Below are 21,697 nucleotides of genomic sequence, written 5' to 3'. Positions count from 1 at the left end.
TTATGCCGATTTGACGGCCCGCGGCCGCCAGATGTCGCTGTCGCCACTCCGTTGTCCGGCTCCAATGGGAAAGCCGGAGGCGCTTGCTGCACCTCCCTCATTGTCTGGAGTTGCGCTCCAGGAGGAGCGGATCTGCCGCTCGTTTCAATGTAATCCCGTTTCTCCCCGGCTGACGCACGCACACTCACACGCACACACTCACGCACGCACGCACACGCGCGCGCACACAGTCGTCCGACATGGCGACCGTGCAAAGGCTTCTTCTCGCAGGGACGACCGGCGTGTGAAAGTCAACGCCGATTCACGGAACTGTTTCAGCGCAACCGGAGGTGGATGTAATTATTCTCTGTCAGTTCGGGAGCGCGTAAAGTGGATCGTCCACGTTGCAGCGAAGGGGTAAGAGAATTCTGCAGTCCTGCGCGGTGCGTTGGGGGGGGGGGGGCGGGGGAGAAGTGATCAACTTGTCTAAGGAGATTAGAGACAAGTCGAGGAGAAGTGTCTTTGGGCTCGTTTTCGTGCCGTTGTGTCGATTCGTGTGAAATCGTTGTCATTACGCCTGATTTCCATTTACCCCCCCGTGTCCCATCTCTCTCTCTCTCTCTCTCTCTCTCTCTCTCTCTCTCTCTCTCTCTCTCTCTCTCTCTCTCTCTCTCTCTCTCTCTCTCTCATTGCGGCTCGTACATTAGATAATATGAATGTAGAGCGAGATGCTGCAGTCGCTGTCGATTCTTAACTGCGCGACATATGGGAGACGTTTAAATGGACAACATGTCACACGCCAGTGTCGGTTTTTCTGCCACTTTGTTGCCGGTGGACACTAAGGTGAGTGTCACGTCACGTCTGTGCGCGCGGGTGCCTTACTAATGTCCTGTAAGGATTATTGGTCGCCTGCTCTCCTTACCTACTCATGTCGTGGGTGATGCAAACGTGACAAGCTCGGATCCGTCTTTGCAGAGGGAAAGACCTCAGCAGAACCCTTCTCTGTGTTTCCCTGCTTGAGTGACGTCTGTGTGATTGTATAGGTTGGGTTATGTCATTTATTTCGAGGTCCAGTTTGGGTTAATGAACTGTTGCATGATTGCCTTTTTCACATACCGAACGCTGCTGACATATTAAAGAAACGTTGCACGAATCGTGCAACGTTTCGTTGCACTCAGGGAACAGATGCCAATATTTCACAAGGAACTTAGCCCGACTGAGTCATGCAATGCTCGCCACACCCAAGTATCAATGTCTGGAAGAGCATATAAGCTGAATAAAGTGGAAATGTGACTCTTTTTTTTTCTTTTGGTGCATGCCTCAGGTAGACAGTTGGCCTAACCAACCCGTCCTTTCGGCCATTCAGCTGTCCGTAATGGAATCCAGCTGTGCAGCTGCAGGAATTGTGCCTTGCATGCCTTGGGGCTGTGCTGAAGGGACTCTTGTGTGTGTCTCCGCATACAGAGAAACCACTGTTACTGCCCCAGAAACCCAGCAGTCACGGCACCGTGTTACACACTTATGGGGAATTTCAAGCAAACAAGTTTAAAGACGGGACGGGGGGTGGGTGGGGGGGGCTATTCACCCTGAGAAACACTGCGAGGTCTGTGAATGTCCCTCTGGCATTGTATCCTGGTCCACCGTGTCAGCTTTATATGTCACACCCCGTCCCCAGAAACAAGGTGCTGTTTGTGGAATTAGATGGGACTGTTGTGTGTCTTGCCTCAGAGGGCCACATATGCTGAGACTTACGACTGGCTGGTTTGTGAGCCTGGGGGTAGGGTAAGCATTGGCTGTAATAATCACCGTCTACTCATTCCACTTCCTCTTAGTTTCCCTGGTCTTTTATTTGGAGAGTGTTAGGTTACTGCGTGTGTGGGTCATACAGGCCACAAATTTACAGGCTTCTCATGAAAACACTTGCCAATGATTAAGCCCGGGGCAAGGGGACAATTGTCTAAGGATTAAGTATCATGAATGACCTGGACTCAGGTTGAACAACGTGCACGTTTCCATCAATGCCCCTGGAGAGAGCATTAGCTCTGGTTTCCATCAACTCAAGGGATTGGAGTCTGCCCTTCTAGTAAACCCCCCCCCCCTCCTCCTCCCTTAGCTGGAAAATTCTTACACATCTCATGCTGCATGTGATGACAGCGTATGGACAGGTGCGCGTGATAAGAACATGTCCTCTCTAAATATGGTCATCTGTGTGGCGTTGCAAACCGCCCCCCTCCCCCCCACCCCCAACATTTTCACTCTATATGATGTGTGCTCAATCATTGCATGGGGCTATATCAGCTCTCCACTGGAAACTATGTGATCAACACTTGGGCCACTGGCAGATTGCTAGACGTGAACTTCCTTTGTTCGATACATTCTCTGTCCTCAGTCTATTTTATGTCCTCAGGGATCAACTTATCCACTCTTTTTGAAATGCCTTATTCAGCTTTCAGCTTGAACTTGGCAACGATGCGGCCCTCGCCAACTACAGCCATCCATCAATGTGGTGTTTTGAACAACTGCCCACTGGCCGCCACACTCGGGTGAACCAGTTGGTGAGTTCTTGAGGTGACATCAGCCGGATGGAATGTGTGATGAAGAGAGAATTAAGGACAGCAGGGCCTGGGGGTGGGGGGGGGTTGGGGTTAGGGTGGGGATTTTCCGGCTGGGTTGGATGGGGGTGGGGGGGGGGTGTTGCATGAAGCAGAGGTGGATAGTGGCCTGCTCGAATGTCAACCTAGAATGAATGACTCCACAACTTGTCCAAACACATTCCTCCATTTGGGGCCAGCCCCTTTCAAAACAAATGCAGACTCCCTCACGTTTCAGATTATTCCAGAGTGCATTGAGCCGCAGCTTCGGTGTCATTTGAATATCAGATGTGGCCCGCCGCTCTGGCAGAGGTTGCAGCTGTTTGGAGGCAGACTACTCCATCAGGTCTACTCTACACCGTTCATAAGTAACCAGAGCCGACTTGTCTGCTGTGGTAACCGCTGATCGGTTGCAATGCAATCTTTTCTGTTCGGATGTCTTCTTACTAAACCCTGCACGTTCTCTGTCTGTCTGTCTCTCTCTCTCTCTCTCTCTCTCTCTGTCTCAGCTACTGCACCTCACTCACTGCATATTACTTGTTGCTTATTGATCACTCGGCCAATATACAGCACAATCCATTAGCAGTGCCTTTGACATCCACAGTCAGCTTGGACACGACACCCATGGGAAAAATTAAAGCCTAACTAGACCTGTATCTATCCTGTTTGGTTATTTTATGACTTCCTGAATGAATTGTCATTGTACTGACTCTTTTGATTTCACAACCCGGCCTCATTAGTTGATTGTCAAATTTAGTCTGCCGGCTTTGTGCTTTGAAATCAAGGACACGTTGGGATCTCTTGTTCAGTAATTGGTTCTCTCGCAGGCTACAATTATCAGCCATTAGCCGAGAGTGCAAATATTTCATTTGCAATTACGCTGCTAGTGTGACAGAAAAGGTTGTGAAGCCTCTCCTCTGGACCCAAAAATGCATTTCCTGTAGTGTAAATACTGCACTGCGCCATCATAGGTGTTTCTCACTCCTTTAACCCGATCCTTTAAAAAGAATTGAGGCACATCTCCTCCGATGAACTTATCGGTTTGCAAATGACTACGTGACCAAACATGAAATCGACAGGTGTGTGCACACGTCTGTTGGCGTGGGGTGGCGGGATTTGTTCGGTGCGAAATCGTGCTACTAGGCCGTGACGATCTTAAACGTCCCGGCATTTCCCCTGACTCACAGTGTTGAAGCGCAGTGAACAGATGCTGTGAAGAGGTTTGGTGTACCGATTTCTGCGTCTCGTTGTGTTCGAATTTGAGTTGTTGAACGTGAACACAGGGAAGCGCACTCGTGTTTTAAGCTTCTGTAAACACGTGGGGCTTACATTTTCTTTGAATTATTGCAATTTTCATTTTACTGTAGATAAGAGGGGATGGGCATAATTTCAAATTGAAATTCCGCTTCCGGTGTGGGAAGATGGCGACGCGAACTTACGTTTGTGGTGGCCTGGCCCAGTACCGTCCCAGCAGTGTCTTTGTCCACGTCTGCGTCTAAGTTTGTCTTCATTTGATGGCTGGGAGAGCTGGCGCTGGATTGGCTGGGAGAGCTTGGTCTGCTGCATCCTGTGGGCCCAGGTACCCCGGAGCTGCGCCTGAAGAGGGAACACCGAGGGCGGTCTGACAGGACGCGGAAGCGGGGCAGGCTAAGCTAGTCCATGCAGACCGGCAGTTCCGACAACACCGAGGGCGGTCTGGCGGCGGCCTCGCCTCGCTTTGACTGTGTTTTTGGTGTCGTCGTGAGGACTGCGGCTGGGGGAGCCTGATCTGCCGTGTCCAGTGGGCCTAGGGACCACGGCCCTGCCCGGAGCTGTGCCCGAGGAGGAAACACCGAGGGCGATCTGACAGGACGCGGAAGCGGGGCAGGCTAAGCTAACTGCTAGCCCATGCAGACCGGCAGTTCCGACAGTCATCCTGGCTGGCGTTCCTTCTCTTGGACTGTGATTTTTTTTGCAGTTATGTGTTCTTGTAGTTTTTGTCTTTGTGAGTTTTTGTCTTTGTGTTGCTCCTGCTGTTGGCTGTGGGCAACGATGCTTCGTTGAAATAACAAAGTGTTCCTGATTCCCGACTAGTGATGAGATTGTGATATTTGAAAAATTGCAATAGCTATCGAATTGGCAATAAAATGTACTATTATCGAATCCCAGCCTACATGCCGATTCCCAGCCTGCGTGTTTGGATTTGGATGTGTGTCCCCACATGCATCCATTTGTGAGTTGGTCTGTGTGTGTTTGTGTGTCTGCCTGTCTGACGCGTCTTGCCCTCCGTGCAGGCTGTACGGTAGCACACCAGCGTACCATGGAGGAGCCGGAGCCAATGGCCTCAGCAGCAGGGCAGCGACTCGGAGCCCCCGAGACCCTGGGCATCAGTACCCTGGACCCCGGACACAGGCCCCCGACCATGCCCCCCGGACGGCACGTCACTGTCAGGGTCCGCATGCTGGACGACACAGAGGAGCTCTTTGACATCTCGGTGAGTTAATAATTCATTCCTATCCAGTGTGTTTCCTGATGGGAATACTAATGTCTGAATGTGATTCTTCATTATTAACCTACTGACACCATCGCTGAGAAAGGCTTTCTGTCTTTATCAATGCTGCAGCAGTCTGTTGCTAACCTGGTAATGGGTTGGCATGGCAACTGAATAACTTAAAGATGCTGAATGCATGAGTGATGTTGGGAGTTATCTTTCCCGTGATGTTGGGGCTCTGCCGAGCTGGCTTGATTTCTTAAACCGGTGTGTTGGTTTTTGACTGTTGTAATCACTGATTAAATGTCTTAAAGGCTGCCCCTTAACCCCATCAGACTTCCTGGTGCTAGTGATATATCTTTAGCGAAGGCTGAATCATTTTACTGAAGTGATCTGTAGGGAGAACTTTGTTCATCTGCTGTCACATATTTCCTCGGGAAGCACTTGGGAAAGACTCTGTAATATCTCACAGATCTGACCCTCGCTCACGTACGTCGGTTTGTAGGAGAGGTGTGTGACCCGCCGCGGCTTTCTCGGGCTGCTAAATTTAGGCAAGTTGGAGAGAAGGATGGCTTTTGATGTCCTTGAATGGTCAAAGCTGCCATGTGGATTTGCTCTCATGATTTCTCGCTTCTTTTCGGTGTGGTGTGATGAAGATGTAAAATAGGGGATGTGAAATCTAAACGTAAGGATTTTTTCAGATGTCATTAAAACACCGGTCATGGAGAGCTTCGCGAGGGGTCCCACATATTTTTCTGTTTTTGAACCTTAAGGGTGTGTAAACGATCAGTAAATTTTGCCAGTGCAAAATATTAAGATGTGTCAAGATTAGACGCCTTCGTCGCCCCTTTACTCCTGCATTCTTCCGAGCTTGCGGTATTTCACTAAGGTATACTCTGTGACCTCGATTTAGCAGCACAAACACAGGGTGGAGTTGGGGAAAACACTGTCATTTCTTCTGAGAATAGAAGAAACTAGTAATATTCTTTGACCACAAGCCTTCCTCCCCTGTGTACGAGAGGAAGATGACTAGATAGAGAGTGAAGTGATGGTGACACTGGGAAAGAGATGCAGAAGAAATTGAGAATTTTTTTTTTTTGCTTGAATGAGGTTTGGTGTTGAAAGTGCCGGAAACTGAACCCTATAGTGGCAAGCAAGTGGGCCGTGCCCCTTGATAGCATGACTACTGGGTGTTTCCCAAAGCCTTATTGAAAAGCGCCTCATTCCCAGAGCGTGCCGTGAGACTTCCTGTGCAAGCAGTGGTCAGCCCGAGATTGGGATAGAGATAGAGGGAGAGGGAGAGATGGAGGTAGAGACGGATATATATATACATACATAAAGAAGGAGGCAGGGTTCATTTAAGCTCTGTCGTAGAGGCTTCCAGTTTCATTAACGGTGTGCAGTGCAAGTCTAACTTGTATTGTGCCTGACAGCTATTTTGTGTGTCCTTTGGGTGAGGTGAGTCATAAAATAGTAATTGGCTGCTGTTTGAAGACACTGTGACTAATTAGGAGCTCTTTTGCACCCTCCCAGGTCTTTCTGAGACTCACGAGTCAACGCTATTGTTAAGGCCGGGGGCAACACACAATGTTTTTTTATTATTATTTTGCTGTGTGTGCCTTGAATAATAAATTGTTGCTGTATTTTTTGTGGGGCGTTGTCACTATGCTCTCCGCCACCTGTACCACCTGTATTCAGGCTCGGTACGATTTGATACATCACTAGAATTGAAGGACGATTTAGTCCCCCCCCCCCTTTTCTTTTTGCCCGAATTGTAGCTGGCCAATTACCCCACTCTTCTGAGCCGTCCCGGTCGCTGCTGCACCCCCTCTGCCAATCCGTGAAGTCGCCAGCCGCTTCTTTTCACCTGACAGTGAGGAGTTTCACCAGGGGGACGTAGCACGTGGGAGGATCACGTTATCCCCCCCAGTTCCCCCTTCCCCCCGAACAGGCGCCCTGACCGACCAGAGGAGGCGCTAGTGCAGCGACCAGGACACATACCCACATCCGGCTTCCCACCCGGAGACACGGCCAATTGTGTCTGTAGGGACGCCCGACCAAACCGGAGGTAACACAGAGATTCGAACCGGCGATCCCCATGTTGGTAGGCAACAGAATAGACTGCCACACTACCCGGATGCCCTCGATTCAGTTTTTTTACACCCCGGGTCTTACTTTCATAGGTTTTACCATCGTGCATGTCGGTTATAATATCATTTTACTCATGAAGATTTTTGACATTTGACCTCTGCTGGACTCGGCTTTACTCGGCATCTTATGGGGCAATTGAACACGAGTGTTAGTCAAGTTTCAGTAAGTCCAGTTCAACCAAATTATCCAAACTGTGTATTTTGAAATGAAAATGAAGGTGCAAGTCAAGCGTTACTGCCCCAAATGTCTGATATTATCAATGGTCAGTCACATGGCTGAGCTACTTCCTGGTTCAGCTTATAGCAAACGCCATCTTACTTTGTGTAGGTAGTTGTGACTATGGACAAACTACCTGGCCAGCGCAACGGAAAAGTCATCCATCGATAACAGGAAATCATGGACAGAGTTTCAGTGAGACATTTGGGTTGTTGTTGTTGTTGTTGTTGTTGATAGGACAGGTTTAAGACTCGTGTTCGTTCAGTTGCCCCATAAGAAGCTGGTGTGAAGCCTTGTCCAGCGGTGGTCCTCTGTCCAAAATCTCCAAAATGAAGCCGGTGGGTAAAAAGGTGTCACAGCTGATATGCACAATGGCAAAAGTTATGAAAGAAAAGACCCAAGTTGTGAGAAGAAGGGCTCATCCTTTAAGACGAGGGATTTAATCACACTTTGGCGCGTAGTCACACTTAGCTTGGCATTCACGTAGACATAACAGTGTCACCGTGATTTAGTTGGGCTGCAGTGATGCCCGGCCCGATCTGCCTTCTGTAAATGCTGCAGGGAGGCCAGGCGGATACGAGATGAGGAGACTGTGCAGGAGAGGGGGAGGGGGGGGGGAGGTCGCCATCTACTACTAACAGAAAGCTTTCTTAAATGCTCAATTTAACACATATTCAGTCTTTTCAGTCGCCCCAGCGCTGGGTCTTGATACTTTAACCTGAGGGTATTCTACGGAGTCCATTTTCCTTTATTGTTGCTGCACGTTTTAGGTGAAAAGGTCCATTATGTTTTGAGCAAACACCATGCAGGCTGGCCTTCCCCTCAATTTCTCTCATGTTTAGTTTCGTATGCGGCGCTTTCTCCTCTTGGGCAGTATGACGATTTCCTTCCCCCACATGCGTTATTGTCCTTCATACGCCTCCAAATCAACGAGACCATATTGAGTTCTGATGCTACAGCATTCAATAGTACATCTAATCAAAAAAAAAAAAACAAAAAAAACAACTACACATCCAGAGTGCTCCAGGTGTCCAGGTAGGGTAGCGGTCTATTCCGTTGCCTACCAACACGGGAATCGCCTGTTCGAATCCCCGTGTTGCCTCCAGCTTGGTGGGGCGTCCCTACAGACACACTGGCCGTGTCTGTGGGTGGGAAGCAGGATGTGGGTATGTGTCCTGGTCGCTGCACTGGCGCCTCCTCTGGTGGGGCGTCTGTTCAGGTGGGAGGGGGAACTGGGGGGAATAGCGTGATCCTCCCACGCACTACGTCCCCCTGGTGAAACTCCTCACAGTCAGGTGAAAAGAAGCGGCTGGGTCTCCACATGTATCGGAGGATGCATGTTGTAGTCTGCAGCCCTCCCCGGATCGGCAGAGGGGGTGGAGCAACGGCCGAGGCGGCTCGGAAGAGTGGGGTAATTGGCCAGACACAATTGGGGAGAAAAAAGGGGGGAAAAATCCACAAAAAAACCCCCCAAAAAAACAAAAACATCCAGAGCGCTCATTATCTATACATCCCGGCTGATTTATTCACGTGACCTGGTAGAATCCGCTTAATTAAAACCCGTCCATCTCCTGAGCCGTCGATACCCCGGCAGGATTCGCCTCGACTGCGACGTTTGATGCCACCAGCACGGAGCACTTAATTGTATCAATAACTACCTGCTGTTTCCTCCCACACCCATCCCATAATGACTCTGTGTGGCGGCTCAGCTCCTTCTGTGCCAGGCATAAGACGGAGGGTGTACAATCAGAAGGAAGAAAAGAAAAGTGATTTGCCATTTACTGCTACAGTGATGGAGGAGGATGATGTTGTGGTTTAGAAATGCCTTTTTCCCCGAGCTGATCTTGCACTTCATCACAAAACACTTGGCTCATTTAGCTAATCTGAGATGGATTCGCGCTCGCTGGCATTCAAAGTGTGAAGTGTTTAATATTTAACTGTCAGGAGGGGAAAAACACCCTTTAGCCTCGACTAACCAATACAGCGGGCTTCAGTTCCTGTTCCTGTGGTTCGGAGGGGGTTAGGTTTCCACCTCGTCAGACTGGGTATCAGATGGTAGAGAAACAAAAAGGGCCGTCTAGCTATCTCCTGGGTCACATACCATGCCGTGTGGCCTACTTAACACACTGGCCGTGAACACGCATACAATACTGCTCCCAGTGGCCTTGTGCTATCCAACGCTTTGTAACAGCAGACTGGATGGATTGCACCAACCAACACTAATTTGACTCAAAACACTGGGCAGGTTGTGGACTTCACTATAGAGTCCCAAATCCAGGATATACTACTCCGTAGACCTGGGTAATATGGAAAACACCAGTATCAGTTTAGGTCACGATAAGTACTTGCTCTGAACTCTGAAATGAGTTTCCTCCGTAGGGTGTCTGGGCTCAGCCTTAGAGATAGGGTGAGGAGCTCAGACATCCGGAGGGAGCTCGGAGTAGAGCCGCTGCTCCTTCGCATCGAAAGGAGCCAGTTGAGGTGGTTCGGGCATCTGATCAGGATGCCTCCTGGGCGCCTTCCTTTGGAAGTTTACCGGGCACGGCCAACTGGGAGGAGACCCCGGGGTAGACCCAGAACTCGCTGGAGGGACTACATGTCCAATCTGGCCTGGGAACACCTTGGGATCCCCCAGGAGGAGCTGGAGGGCGTTGCTGTGGAGAGGGACGTCTGGAGTGTCCTACTTAGCTTGCTGCCACCGCGACCTGACCCCGGAGAAGCGGCTGAAGATGAATGAATGAATGAATGAATGAATAACTACTTGCATACATATGCAAAAATACCATGTTTAAGAATTCAACCAAAGTTCATCATGTTGAACTGTTCGGAAATGTAAAGTATAATATCACACCAACAGTAGTTTTTAACTAGTACTACCCAAAATATACTTGGCACAAAAAGTAAGGAAATGTGTGTTTGGTAGATTATTTCTTTGTTCTAACAATGCTTCTTGGCAATAAATATTATACTGTTGGAAAGCCTGTTTATTTCCCTTTTAAGTGGGGCCACATTTGTAAGGAACATGCATTTGTGGGATGAGCAGCAGAGCTGGGTATGTGGGTTGCGCCCATGGAAAATTTGCCCAAATCTCCTCTGCCAATGCCAAACAGCTTATTTTGCTGTTGCTATTGACTCTTGTGTTGAGCTTCTGGTACCCCAGGTGCTGACTGCCTGATATACGATTTATAGCCAAGAAGCATCGTTACAGCAAAGACATAATCTACCAAACACACATTTCCTTACTTTTTGTGCTAAGTTTATTTTAAGACACGATTTTGTGAGAAATGTTCGATGATAGATTTTCGTAATTTGGCAGCAAAAGTGTGTATCGTGATGTGACAATATCTAAATTTCATCCTGCTACATTACCATTGAAATACTATCAACAATAATATTGGATTTATTTTTTGGGGATTTTTCCCCATTATTCTCCCCAGTTGTATCCGGCCAGTTACCCCACTCTTCCGAGCCGTCCCGGTCGCTGCTCCGCCCCCTCTGCCGATCCCGGGAGGGCTGCAGACTACCGCATGCCTCCTCCCATACACGTGAAGTCGCCGGCCGCTTCTTTTCACCTGACAGTGAGGAGTTTCGCCAGGGGGACGTAGCGCGTGGGGGGAAATTCCCTCCAGTTCTCCCTCTCCCCCAAACACGCGCCCCGACCGACCAGAGGAGGCGCTAGTGCAGCGACCAGGACACGTGCCCACATCCGGCTTCCCACCCGCAGACACGGCCAATTCTGTCTGTAGGGACGCCCGACCAAGCCGGAGGTAACACGGGGATTCGAACCGGCGATCCCCGTGTTGGTAGGCAACGGAATAGACCGCCACGCCACCTGGACGACCACCAAAACTAGTTTTATGATAACACTAGAGCCGTGTATCAGGATATGACAGCAGCCATATTCCATGCCATTATAGTACCACTGAACGCCGTTCAACGGTAATATTTAATGATCGCCCATCCAGGCAGTCTGCCTGTCCAACCATCCTCGGCCTTACGTGTCCTAAATGCTTCTCCATTGACATCTGCCCTGCTGATGGCTGGTGAAAGACCAGCTTGCGGGAAGTGGTCAGTGGTGTGTAAAGGCAGCATGCAGTTGAGGACTGTGCAGGATGGGTTGATGATGTCAGTAGATCCAGACACAGGACCACTGTCATCGGTCTGGACACTGGGTCAAGCTCCACTATACACAGTGGGACAAACCACGCCGCTGGATTCCTGGAGGCCTTCGATAGGCTGGCTCAGATGTCTTTGTATAGTGAATTTATACAGACATGCTCAGTTTCTGTCTTTCTTTGTGTTAGCCTTCCTGTCTTTCTTTCCGCGTCTCCTTCACTTTTTTACAGACTATTGTCCCCCCCCCCCAATTCTCTTTTTCTTTCTTACTCATTTCTCCTCTTTTTGACTTCCTGTCATGTTTTCCCAGTGATTTTTCCCCCCCCTCTCCTCTCCTCCCAGAGTTTAAATAAGCCTCCGAGGACTTCATTTTGGTCCTCTCAGACAAGCGCTCAGTCGAAGCTGCGGGTCAGTCTCTTTTTTTAAAACGGCAAATTTGAATTTAATTACAGACCAGCAGTATTTTGATCCCATTTTCCACAGCAAGATGCAAGACCGAGCGACCTTTTGTCTGGCCACCACGGTCTCATTAGACCGGGGGTGCGTTATTTCTTCCGCCCGTTGACGGATCGTGTCAAGCTCAAATTAGTTTAACGACACACGAGCGCAAACAAAAGATGCGCCTCCTTTGAAGCCGTAAGGAGGCGCCGTGCGTTACCGCCGCCAATACATACCCCGCCGCATTCTCGCCATATGAATGTTGATGTCACACGGGAAGGGATGGAGGAGGGGAAGGGGGGGGGGGGGGGTTAGGCCTGATGACGTTCTCCAGCGCTATGCTAATCCTACCAACGCCCTTTGTCCCCTCCCACCGCCAGCACATATCCAGATCCGTGACCTCAGATTAGGAGTCATCTGCTAAAGATTAGGATTTACTCTCGCTGCGGCATGCTGTTTTTGGATGTACCTCCATCGGTTTGTTTTCCCCCTCTGTGATATTATCCTCTGATAATGCCTCGTAATCCTTTTATAATACTCTGATCTAATTACAAAAAAAAACCAAAAACCCGTCAGATTGGCGGTATAACGCCGGTACGTGGCGGTCTGTAACGGACGCTTGAGAAAATTTGAAGCCGGCGTATTAGCGTACTGTGGAAGCCGTACAGTTTGGTGACGGAAGACCTCCCTGTAAGCCCTCCCCCCTCTCCGCTTCAGCATGTGAACAGGTCAAAGGTCGGCTCAGCGGGTGACGGTGATGTTGGATACAGGGGTTCATGTCCCGCCGAGAAGCTGACCCCCCCTCCCCCTTTCTCTACGTATCTGTCTACTACTACTACTACTTTCGGCTGCTCCTGTTAGGGGGCGCCACAGCGGATCATCCGTTTCCATCTCTTCCTGTCCTCTGCATCTTCCTCTGTCACACCAGCCACCTGTATGTCCTCCCTCACCACATCCATAAACCTCCTCTCTGGCCTTCCTCTTCTCCTCTTCCCTGGCAGCTCCATATTCAGCATCCTTCTCCCAATATACCCAGCATCTCTCCTCCACACATGTCCAAACCATCTCAATCTTGCCTCTCTTGCTTTGTCTCCAAACCGTCCAACCTGAGCTGTCCCTCTAATATACTCGTTCCTAATCCTGTCCTTCTTCATCACTCCCAATGAAAATCTTATCATCTTCAACTCTGCCACCTCCAGCCCCACCTCCTGTCTTTTAATCAGTGCCACTGACTTGTGACCATATAACATCCATCCATTGTCCAAAACGCTTATCCTGCTCTCAGGGTTGTGGGGATGCTGGAGGCTATCCCAGCAACCATTGGGCGGCAGGCGGGGAGACACCCTGGACAGACACACACACACACATTCACACCTAGGGACAATTTTAGTACGGCCGAGTCACCTGACCTACATGTCTTTGGGCTGTGGGAGGAAACCGGAGCATCTGGAGGAAACCCACACAGACATCAGGAGCACATGCAAACTCCACACGGAGGACGACCCGGGACGACCCCCAAGGTTAGACCACCCCGCGGCTCGAACCCAGGACCTTCTTGCTGTGAGGCGACCGCGCTAACCACTGCGCCACCGTGCCGCAGTGGCGTATTCCCGAAGCTTGCCACCCTTTTCTACCCAGATATCGGCACATCTGTGGACGGTGATAAGCTCACCAGAGATCCTCAACCAACTCAGTGATGGAAACTAAGCTCTCTCTCTACATCTCGTATCCGGGACTAATAATATCTGACCTCATTTAGATCACTAAAAATTTTAAAAAAAAGTAAATAAACAACGATTTGGCACTCTTCCCTATTTCTTTTCATCCCATCCGTTGCTTCGCATTCTCCTTTTTTCTGAAAAGAAGAGAGGGTAGTCATCTAACCTTTCACCTTTTTCTTTTACGGGGAGAAATAAACACGGCTTCTTGGCCACTCGAGTCGTTCCTTTTTCCATTGCACCCACAATTTAAGGACGTTTACAACCGAAACCCGAACAGGGAAACCGGGGCAGAGGGGACTCACCGAGCTTAACGCGACAATGGCACAGAACAAAAGCAGCGACCTGTGCTTGTTTCTTTTCCTTTCAGGACAAGACTCTCGCACCCGTCCAAAAGGCTCCCCATCACCACACCACTCATTCTTTTCTCCATTGGCTGTCAGGCATTCGCTGAGATGGAAAGCAATTAGGGGAGCAAGCAGCTCCAGCATGCCTTACTGTCCGTTGAATGGTAATGATGTCCTAACTTAATGAGTGGAAACATGATGAAGGGCTCCTTTCACTTCTCTCTTTTGCATCTCCAATATGGCCGAACACTTACCGAGTGACCGACCAGCCGCCGGAGTCGCAGAGCCGGAACGTTTTGTGGCGCCGCAGCCGTTCTTTCCCTGGAAGGCCACACATGTGAACAGGCATGGTGACGTGGGGAAAACATGCTAATAAGGTCTGCACATGCCTTCACTCGTCGGCCTGTTGTGAATGTTGGCTACATCGAATTTCTCAGATTTGTTTGGCGAGGTGGTGGTAAAGCGAGCACGGAGATTACTCCAGTTGCGTGTTCAGCTTCGGGGCTTCATACTGGCATAGAGCCGGCCGGCTTCGAGAACAAAATCTGCCCCCAGTATCTGCTGTTCTGCGTCCCTCTCCCGTCTTGGAAAAATGCTCAGAAATAGGACATTTTGAGCGGCGAGTGTGTGCACGGACAAGAAAGCGAGACTGTTTGGCTGGGATCAGACTGTCTCTCTAATACTCATGCTGTGTCTTATTTTTATCGTTTGGATTTTGTCTCCCTTTCTCTCCCCAGTTGTAGCCGGCCAATCACCCCGCTCTTCCGAGCCGTCCCGGTCGCTGCTCCGCCCCCTCTGCCGATCCGGGGAGGGCTGCAGACTACCACATGCCTCCTCCCATACATGTGGAGTCGCCAGCCGCTTCTTTTCACCTGACAGTGAGGCGTTTCGCCAGGGGGACGTAGCGCGTGGGAGGATCACGCTATTCCCGCCACTTCCCCCTCCCCCCTGAACAGGGGAGGCGCTAGTGCAGCGACCAGGACACATAGCCACATCCGGCTTCCCACCCACAGACACGGCCAATTGTGTCTGTAGGGACGCCCGACCAAGGTGGAGGTAACACGGGGACTCGATCCGGCGATCCCCGTATTGGTAGGCAACGGAATAGACCGCCACACTGCCCAGACGCCCCCTATGCTTTTTCTTCGGCATATGCGATGAGTGTGTGACAGATGTAATCGGACCATGCAAACATTCAGGACTGCACAGTGCGCACCTATTGCAGAGTTCAGCCTGCAGGGGCACGACCTCTGCAGATTTGTTACATGACATACGGATGTGATCATGTTCGGAAAGCGATGACGGTCCATCCTGGACTGGCGTGTTCCATTCAAACGAGCCACAAGCTTCAGTTTTCCACTGAAAACGGATTTTAAGTGTGCAGTTACTTTTTACGGCTACTTAAGTGGGACACTGCATCCCCACCAGAGCCAACGGCACTGGTTCTGTAGCACAGCTGTGCTTCTTCAGTCCTCGTGTAAAAACACACACACACACACACACAAGAGAATGAGAAGCTTCCCAAACAAGATGCCCATGTGAATGTAAACAGCGGTGCTAACCTCGGGTCGGGAATTCCCCCCCAGATGTCTTTCCCATCCTCCTTGCCTGTGCTCATCAGGACCCGATTTGTTTTGCCGAACTTCCTGCGTAATTGAAAATTCAAGACCATTGTTACCGGGTCACGTTACAGACGGACCACCACAGCGCTGCAGTGTCTCACGTTTCAGATTGTGCATTTTCAAACACGGCATGTTGACTCCGGTTACGGACGGCAGAGCTTGGAAGGGCGGAGACGGCTTGGCCTCCGAGCGATTCGTTAAATCCTGTTTTCGGTCTGGGCTGGGACGGTGGCGACGCCGTCTGGTTCACCACCATCGTGTCGCTAGAGGGGCATATTTCGTCCGTGATTGTGGTTGCATGATTTGAACACACAGCGTGTTTTAGCATCTTCTAATGAGCCGCCATTGGCTAAGTATGATGAATCGGATGTGACCGGCCGTCGCAGCGTTTTGGGGAACGGGCCGACGCCTAAGCCGCCCATAGCCGTGAGTCCCATTATCGACTCGTACACCGTGTCGATGAGTTTTGTCATCCCGTCACTTCCTCTTTACCGTTTTAATATTTCTTTCCCATTTGGAGGACGTTCAGACAGGGCGTGTTAGGATGCACGCTGCAGTGCCGCCATTACCTTCCCTGGAAACAACCACCGTGTCGTTTCAGATTTCTGCACCGGCACACCTGTCGTGGTCAGGACGAGTTTGACAAGGGGGGGGGGGAGAGATATAAGAATGCAACTCTGCGGCCAAATGATGGAGAGATGCAGTGAGACGGTGACCATGGCAACGTCCCCCAGCGCCTCCAGCCCCCGGGGGAAGGCTTGTCTTTACAGGGAGTTGTGAATGAAGCGATTGTTAAAGACAGTAAGCAAGCAGATATTGAGAGCCTGGGATATTTTGCCCTCTCTCTCTGCTGGCTGGTTCGTGCGGCCTGACTCGGGAGAGAATCTGAGAGGCCTCAATTTTAGCGAGGAGGATGGGAATTGCCTTGTTTCTAGTCGTCTGATGTCTGTCGTGCCTCACTGTTCAGCCTGCATATTTCATCCGCTCACTTTTGGGGGCTGTTAAAATGGGAACGTCTCTTTATTTAGTCCACGGTTGTGCTTGGGGGACAAACGAACCGCATTTGAAGTGCAGTCGTGCCGGGGAACAGCTTAGGCCCTCTGAATCTGTCGTTTTGTTTTTTGTTTTTTTGGGGGGGGGTTTTTTTCCTGAAAAATGGGGAAAAAAATGCAGCAATATCTTCAGGTGCCCCGTGGCTCAGGAAAGGGAGTTTATCATACATTAACCCCTGCCTCCGCCGTACCAAACTCCCCGCTGAACGGGACTGGCACCTCTCCATGTGTCCTCGGTGCTCGACGAGCTCGCCGCTCTCCTCTCCTCGCCTGTCGGGCGGCGCTTTGCCGTCCTCGGCCCTGCGCCCCCCCGTGCGGGCGGGCCTTTGCATGTCATCACTGGACGAGTTTGCCGACGAGAGGCCGCGTGCAGTCGCTCCGCTCGCCTGCTTGCCTACGTGTGGGTTGCCATGGCTACACAAGGAGGTTGCAGCGGGGGGGGGGAGCGTCTCGGTGAGCCCGGCCCGGCAGCCGTCTTCAAATGATATCTGCTGCCATTTCCTCCGAAGGTGGGGTTGGGTGTGTGGTGTGTTTGTGTGTGTGTGTGATGGTGGTGGTGGGGGTCTTCAGTGTGAGTGTAAGCACGTGGATCTGCTGCCGCACACCAATTATAACTGGCGTGTGCAGGAGACGCAGCCCACCTCCTTTTCTTTTACAATTCAGATACCTTTGCTGAAAATCTGACTTGGAATACATTTGGGGAGATTATTAGCCTCTCCTGGTTTCGTTGTCGACTGACCTAGTTTCCCTTTGAGAGGTGGCATTGTGTTCGGTATGACACTGGAAGTGGGGGGAGGGGGCAGACACAGATGAAGTCATAAACTGGAAATTTGCGTGCCGGCGTCTGGCATAGAGATCCCTCTGTATGTGGCACCATCTTTGAGAACGCTCACAAAAAAAAGAGACGTGGGCCTTTCTGATGTATTGAAGCCACACTTGGCTGAAAATGGGTTTTACATGGAGCATCGGCCCCCAGTAAAACACTCCCATCCTTTTCCTCGGACCACCCCTGAACCCTCAGTCGCTTCTTGTCGTGGGATGAAATTGAAATTCCACCGAGAGATATGGGATGTGTGTGCTTCTGTGTGTGTGTGTGTGTGTGTGTGTGTGTGTTCGTGGTGGCAAGGTTTGTTTTCCCACGTATAGCCATCTGCCCCCCCCCCCAACTTCCTGATGTGTAATTGGGTCTTGGATGATGAGAGCTGTGGAAGAGGAGCAACAGTGGGAGTTATCAGGTGGCCGATGGTGAAGAATACTAAAGAAAACAAGGCCCTGTAGACACACACACACACAAACATGTACACACACAAATGCAGTCTTCACACATTTACAGACGTGCAGTGCTCTCCCCCTTGCAAGCCGCTCCACAGCAGACTGCGGAGATCTGCATGGGAAGCGGAGACCTCCGCCGTTTAAACGTCTCTCTCTGGATGCTGAATGGCATGTGTGCGCGCGGCTCCTTGGTAACGGCGTGTGAATGGATGCTTGTCCGCCAGCGGCCCCGCGCTCCCCACCTCAGAAGCGCGTTCTTAACAGCGTGCAGAAATCGGATCTCGGCCGTCCGTCCGATAGGGACGTATAATGCCGCATGGCCACGTGATCCCGTTTCAGGACTGGTCGTTGGACTTCTCCCGCCAGAGTTTTTCTGATGAAACACGATTTAGGGACCCCGGCCTCTGCTGAACGAGAGACGAGACTGACTGACAGGTCTGCGTCGTAAAGGTTTCCCCGCATGTCAGTTCTGTCATGCTGGGGGAAGATTGATGCACAGGTTGGAACTGTAGATTTACTCACCGCCTGGAGCGGCTTCGCCATCGCTGCTGCGTAGATCTGCCGCTCCCATAAAGCAACATAATGTGTCTGGAAATGGCAGTAAAGGAACAACTGATTGTGTTAAACGGCAATATCGTCAGTCGCATAAAGACTTATGGTAAGTGAACAGACGCGCTGTTAAAAGGCCGTAGTGGTAGACCACGCAACACGGCAACACTGCGCGCAACAGCCCCTTACAGACGCAACACTTCACTACAGGGGCACTGACGGGTGGTGATGTTGAAGTTGTCCGTTGTGGCCAAATGGCGAGCTGTTGAGGGGATGCACGCTGTTGCCGCGCTGGTTTCCATATCGTGCACAGGTGCACTGGGACAAGCGATGCCTTTATAGTACATCCTTCCGGTTCCTATGGCAACTGAGGCGGTTGTCATGGCGGAATCCCGGCGTGTTTGTTTGGTTCAGATTCTTTCTCTTCCAGCGCCCGTGCAGCCAGCGTGCACATGCATTATTCCGCCGAACACCTCCCTTTGACGACCCCGTCCTGATCCGTTCGTTAAGCCGGGTTTGAAATATGGCGCCGTATCAGTCTCCGAGCGAGCAGCAGCAGGGGTGGTAGGGGTCCTGGTGTGTGATGGGTGTGGCGCCGGTGCTGCTCCCGGCTAGTCCTCACCCGGCACCGACAGCCTCCTGGTCTTAAGTAAAAAGTGAAAACCCCAGCAGGAGCCAGTATGCCTCAGCTGCATGCAGGGGGTGACTGCACAGCTCCGTTGCTGCTCGTCAATAAATTATGGATCTCTCGTTTGGATTCCGGGAGGCTAATTAACACGTCAGCGCCAAGTAGTAGCGCGATCCTTTGCGCTACATCCCCCTGGCGAAACTCCTCACTGTCAGGGGAAAAAAAAGCGGCTGGCGAATCCACACGTATAGGAGGAGGCATGTGGTAGTCTGCAGCACCTCCACCGGCTCGGCAGAGGGGGTTGGAGGAAGGGGGGGGACGATTTCCGGGTCGTCTCTCTACTTGCTATGTGGCCTCCCCAAATTAAACCTGGCTCGAGGGTGCTGTGGACGGGGTTTAAGGTGAGGCGCCACCAGGGCAGTAGTCACACCGGTAACGCAAACTGGACCCGTCAGTCATATTCGGCTAAAACTTTTACTGCTTGATAGGAAACAAAAGCTAGCAAGGTTTATGTTGTTCATGACTAATGTTGGGGGAAAAACGGTCTCGGCCATCTGTGTTTAGTCTGATGTAATGACTTCATGGTTACCGGTCCTGCATGCATGCTCCATGTTTACAGTAAATAACCAATCAAATTCTTTCTCATTAAGGACAGTGATATGAAGCCTCCTGTAATCTCCTGAATCCTGTCCCGAAACCAACCTCCTTTCACCCATTAACAGATCGCCCCCCCTCCTTAAGAGTAAGAAAAGTCCGTAATAAATATTGCATTGATCACGGACTAGCCTGGGTTGATGGTTTCTCGTTAAAGAATACAATGTTGTCATGCTGAGTCAGTTAAGAGTCCTGAACATGTGCCCTGTTCCCCCTCTAAGAACGTGCTAACCATGCTGGAGTGAGGAATTCTTTCCAGAATGGAGCCATGGAAGTTAAAAGACGTATAAATCTGGGGAAATTATGCAACTCCTCTTTTTCTTTAATATTGCAAAAAACAAAACAAACAAAACAAACAATATATATATATATATATATCAATACAGATGCAGGAAAAAAAGTTTTGATGCACAGCAGTTTTTCCTGCATCTGTATTGATATTCCGCTCCTCATTAGTTGAGCACTGATAACACCATTGACTGTTTCGGAAAAAAACGTTTTATATATATATATATATATATATATATATATATATATATATATATATATATGTATATACACACACATATATATATACACACACACACACACACACATATATACACACACACACACACACACACACACATATATATATACACACACACACACACACACACACACACACATATATATATATATATATATATATATATATATATATTGCAATGTTAATTTTTGTCCAATCTCATTCAGCATATGGGCGGCACGGTGGTGCAGTGGTTAGCACGGTCGCCTCACAGCAAGAAGGTCCTGGGCTCGGGCCCCGGGGTAGTCCAAACTTTGGGGTCGTCCCAGGTCGTCCTCTGTGTGGAGTTTGCATGTTCTCCCCGTGTCTGTGTGGGTTTCCTCCGGGGACTCCGGTTTCCTCCAACAGTCCAAAGACATGTAGGTCAGGTGAATCGGCCGTACTAAATTATCCCTAGGTGTGTGTGTGTGTGTGTGTGTGTGTGTGTGTCTGTGTGTGTGGGCCCTGTGATGGACTGGCGGCTTGTCCAGGGTGTTTCCCCTCCTGCCGCCCAATGACTGCTGGGAAGGCTCCAGCGTCCCCGTGACCCTGAGAGCAGGATAAGCGGTTTGGATAATGGATGGATGGACCATTCCGCCCCAGGCGCCACCCACTATTTCAGTTCTGGGTTCCCGGTGTTTTGAGGTTGTGCTTAAACGCCGACATATGGATAATTACAACCCGACGCCTTGCCACACTTCACCATGTCAGCCTTTTCCCCACCGTTAGTGCTCAAGCTCCGTGGCTGTACAGCTGCAGTGATGTCACTTCCTTGATGCCTCTCCTCACAGAATCCCTCGCAGCGCTACCTGGGCCGCCGCGTTTGCCTCCCATTGCTCTCGAGCAGTAATTGAATTTTGGGCCTCTTGGGTAATGTGAAAGGAGGTGCGTGGGAGGGATAGTGAATGAAACAGAAGATTGCATGAGTGAAGAGAGGGAAAGAGAAAAAGGGGGGTGGGATCACAAAATCATGTGGCCAGCTGGCGTGTACGCCTGCGGGGGGAGGGGGGGGTATTGATGTGACAACAGTGCCCCTCCAATTAAAGTGGGAACTGTTGCACAAGCCACCAAAGAGAATAGTTGTTTTTTTTTCTACCCCCCCCCCCCCTTTTCTTCCCAGTTGTATCCAGCCAATTACCCCACTCTTCCGAGCCGTCCCGGCGGCTGCTCCACCCCCTCTGCTGATCCGGGGAGGGCTGCAGACTACCACATGCCTCCTCCCATACATGTGGAGTCGCCAGCCGCTTCTTGTCACCTGACAGTGAGGAGTTTCGCCAGGGGGACGTAGCGCGTGGGAGGATCACGCTATTCCCCCCCACCCCCTGAACAGGCGCCCCGACCGACCAG

The 21,697-nt window shown here is 50.6% G+C and overlaps 1 protein-coding gene across 1 annotated transcript in view; it reads left to right on the top strand.

Moving 5' to 3' along the window:
* The first annotated feature begins 277 nt into the window (after window positions 1-277).
* farp1 (FERM, RhoGEF (ARHGEF) and pleckstrin domain protein 1 (chondrocyte-derived)) overlaps window positions 278-21,697 on the top strand; it is an 80,765-nt gene continuing 59,345 nt past the window's right edge. The window contains exons 1-2 of the mRNA XM_056289102.1: window positions 278-396; window positions 4,844-5,043. Coding sequence (XP_056145077.1) covers window positions 4,870-5,043 — 174 coding nt within the window. The 5' untranslated portion in view covers window positions 278-396; window positions 4,844-4,869. The remainder of the gene's footprint in view (window positions 397-4,843; window positions 5,044-21,697) is intronic.

This window comes from Lampris incognitus, chromosome 11 (assembly GCF_029633865.1).
Source record: "Lampris incognitus isolate fLamInc1 chromosome 11, fLamInc1.hap2, whole genome shotgun sequence".
In the NCBI taxonomy this organism is placed as follows: domain Eukaryota; kingdom Metazoa; phylum Chordata; class Actinopteri; order Lampriformes; family Lampridae; genus Lampris; species Lampris incognitus.
The sequence above is the reverse complement of the archived record's forward strand: the minus strand, read 5'-3'. Positions and strand labels throughout refer to the sequence as shown.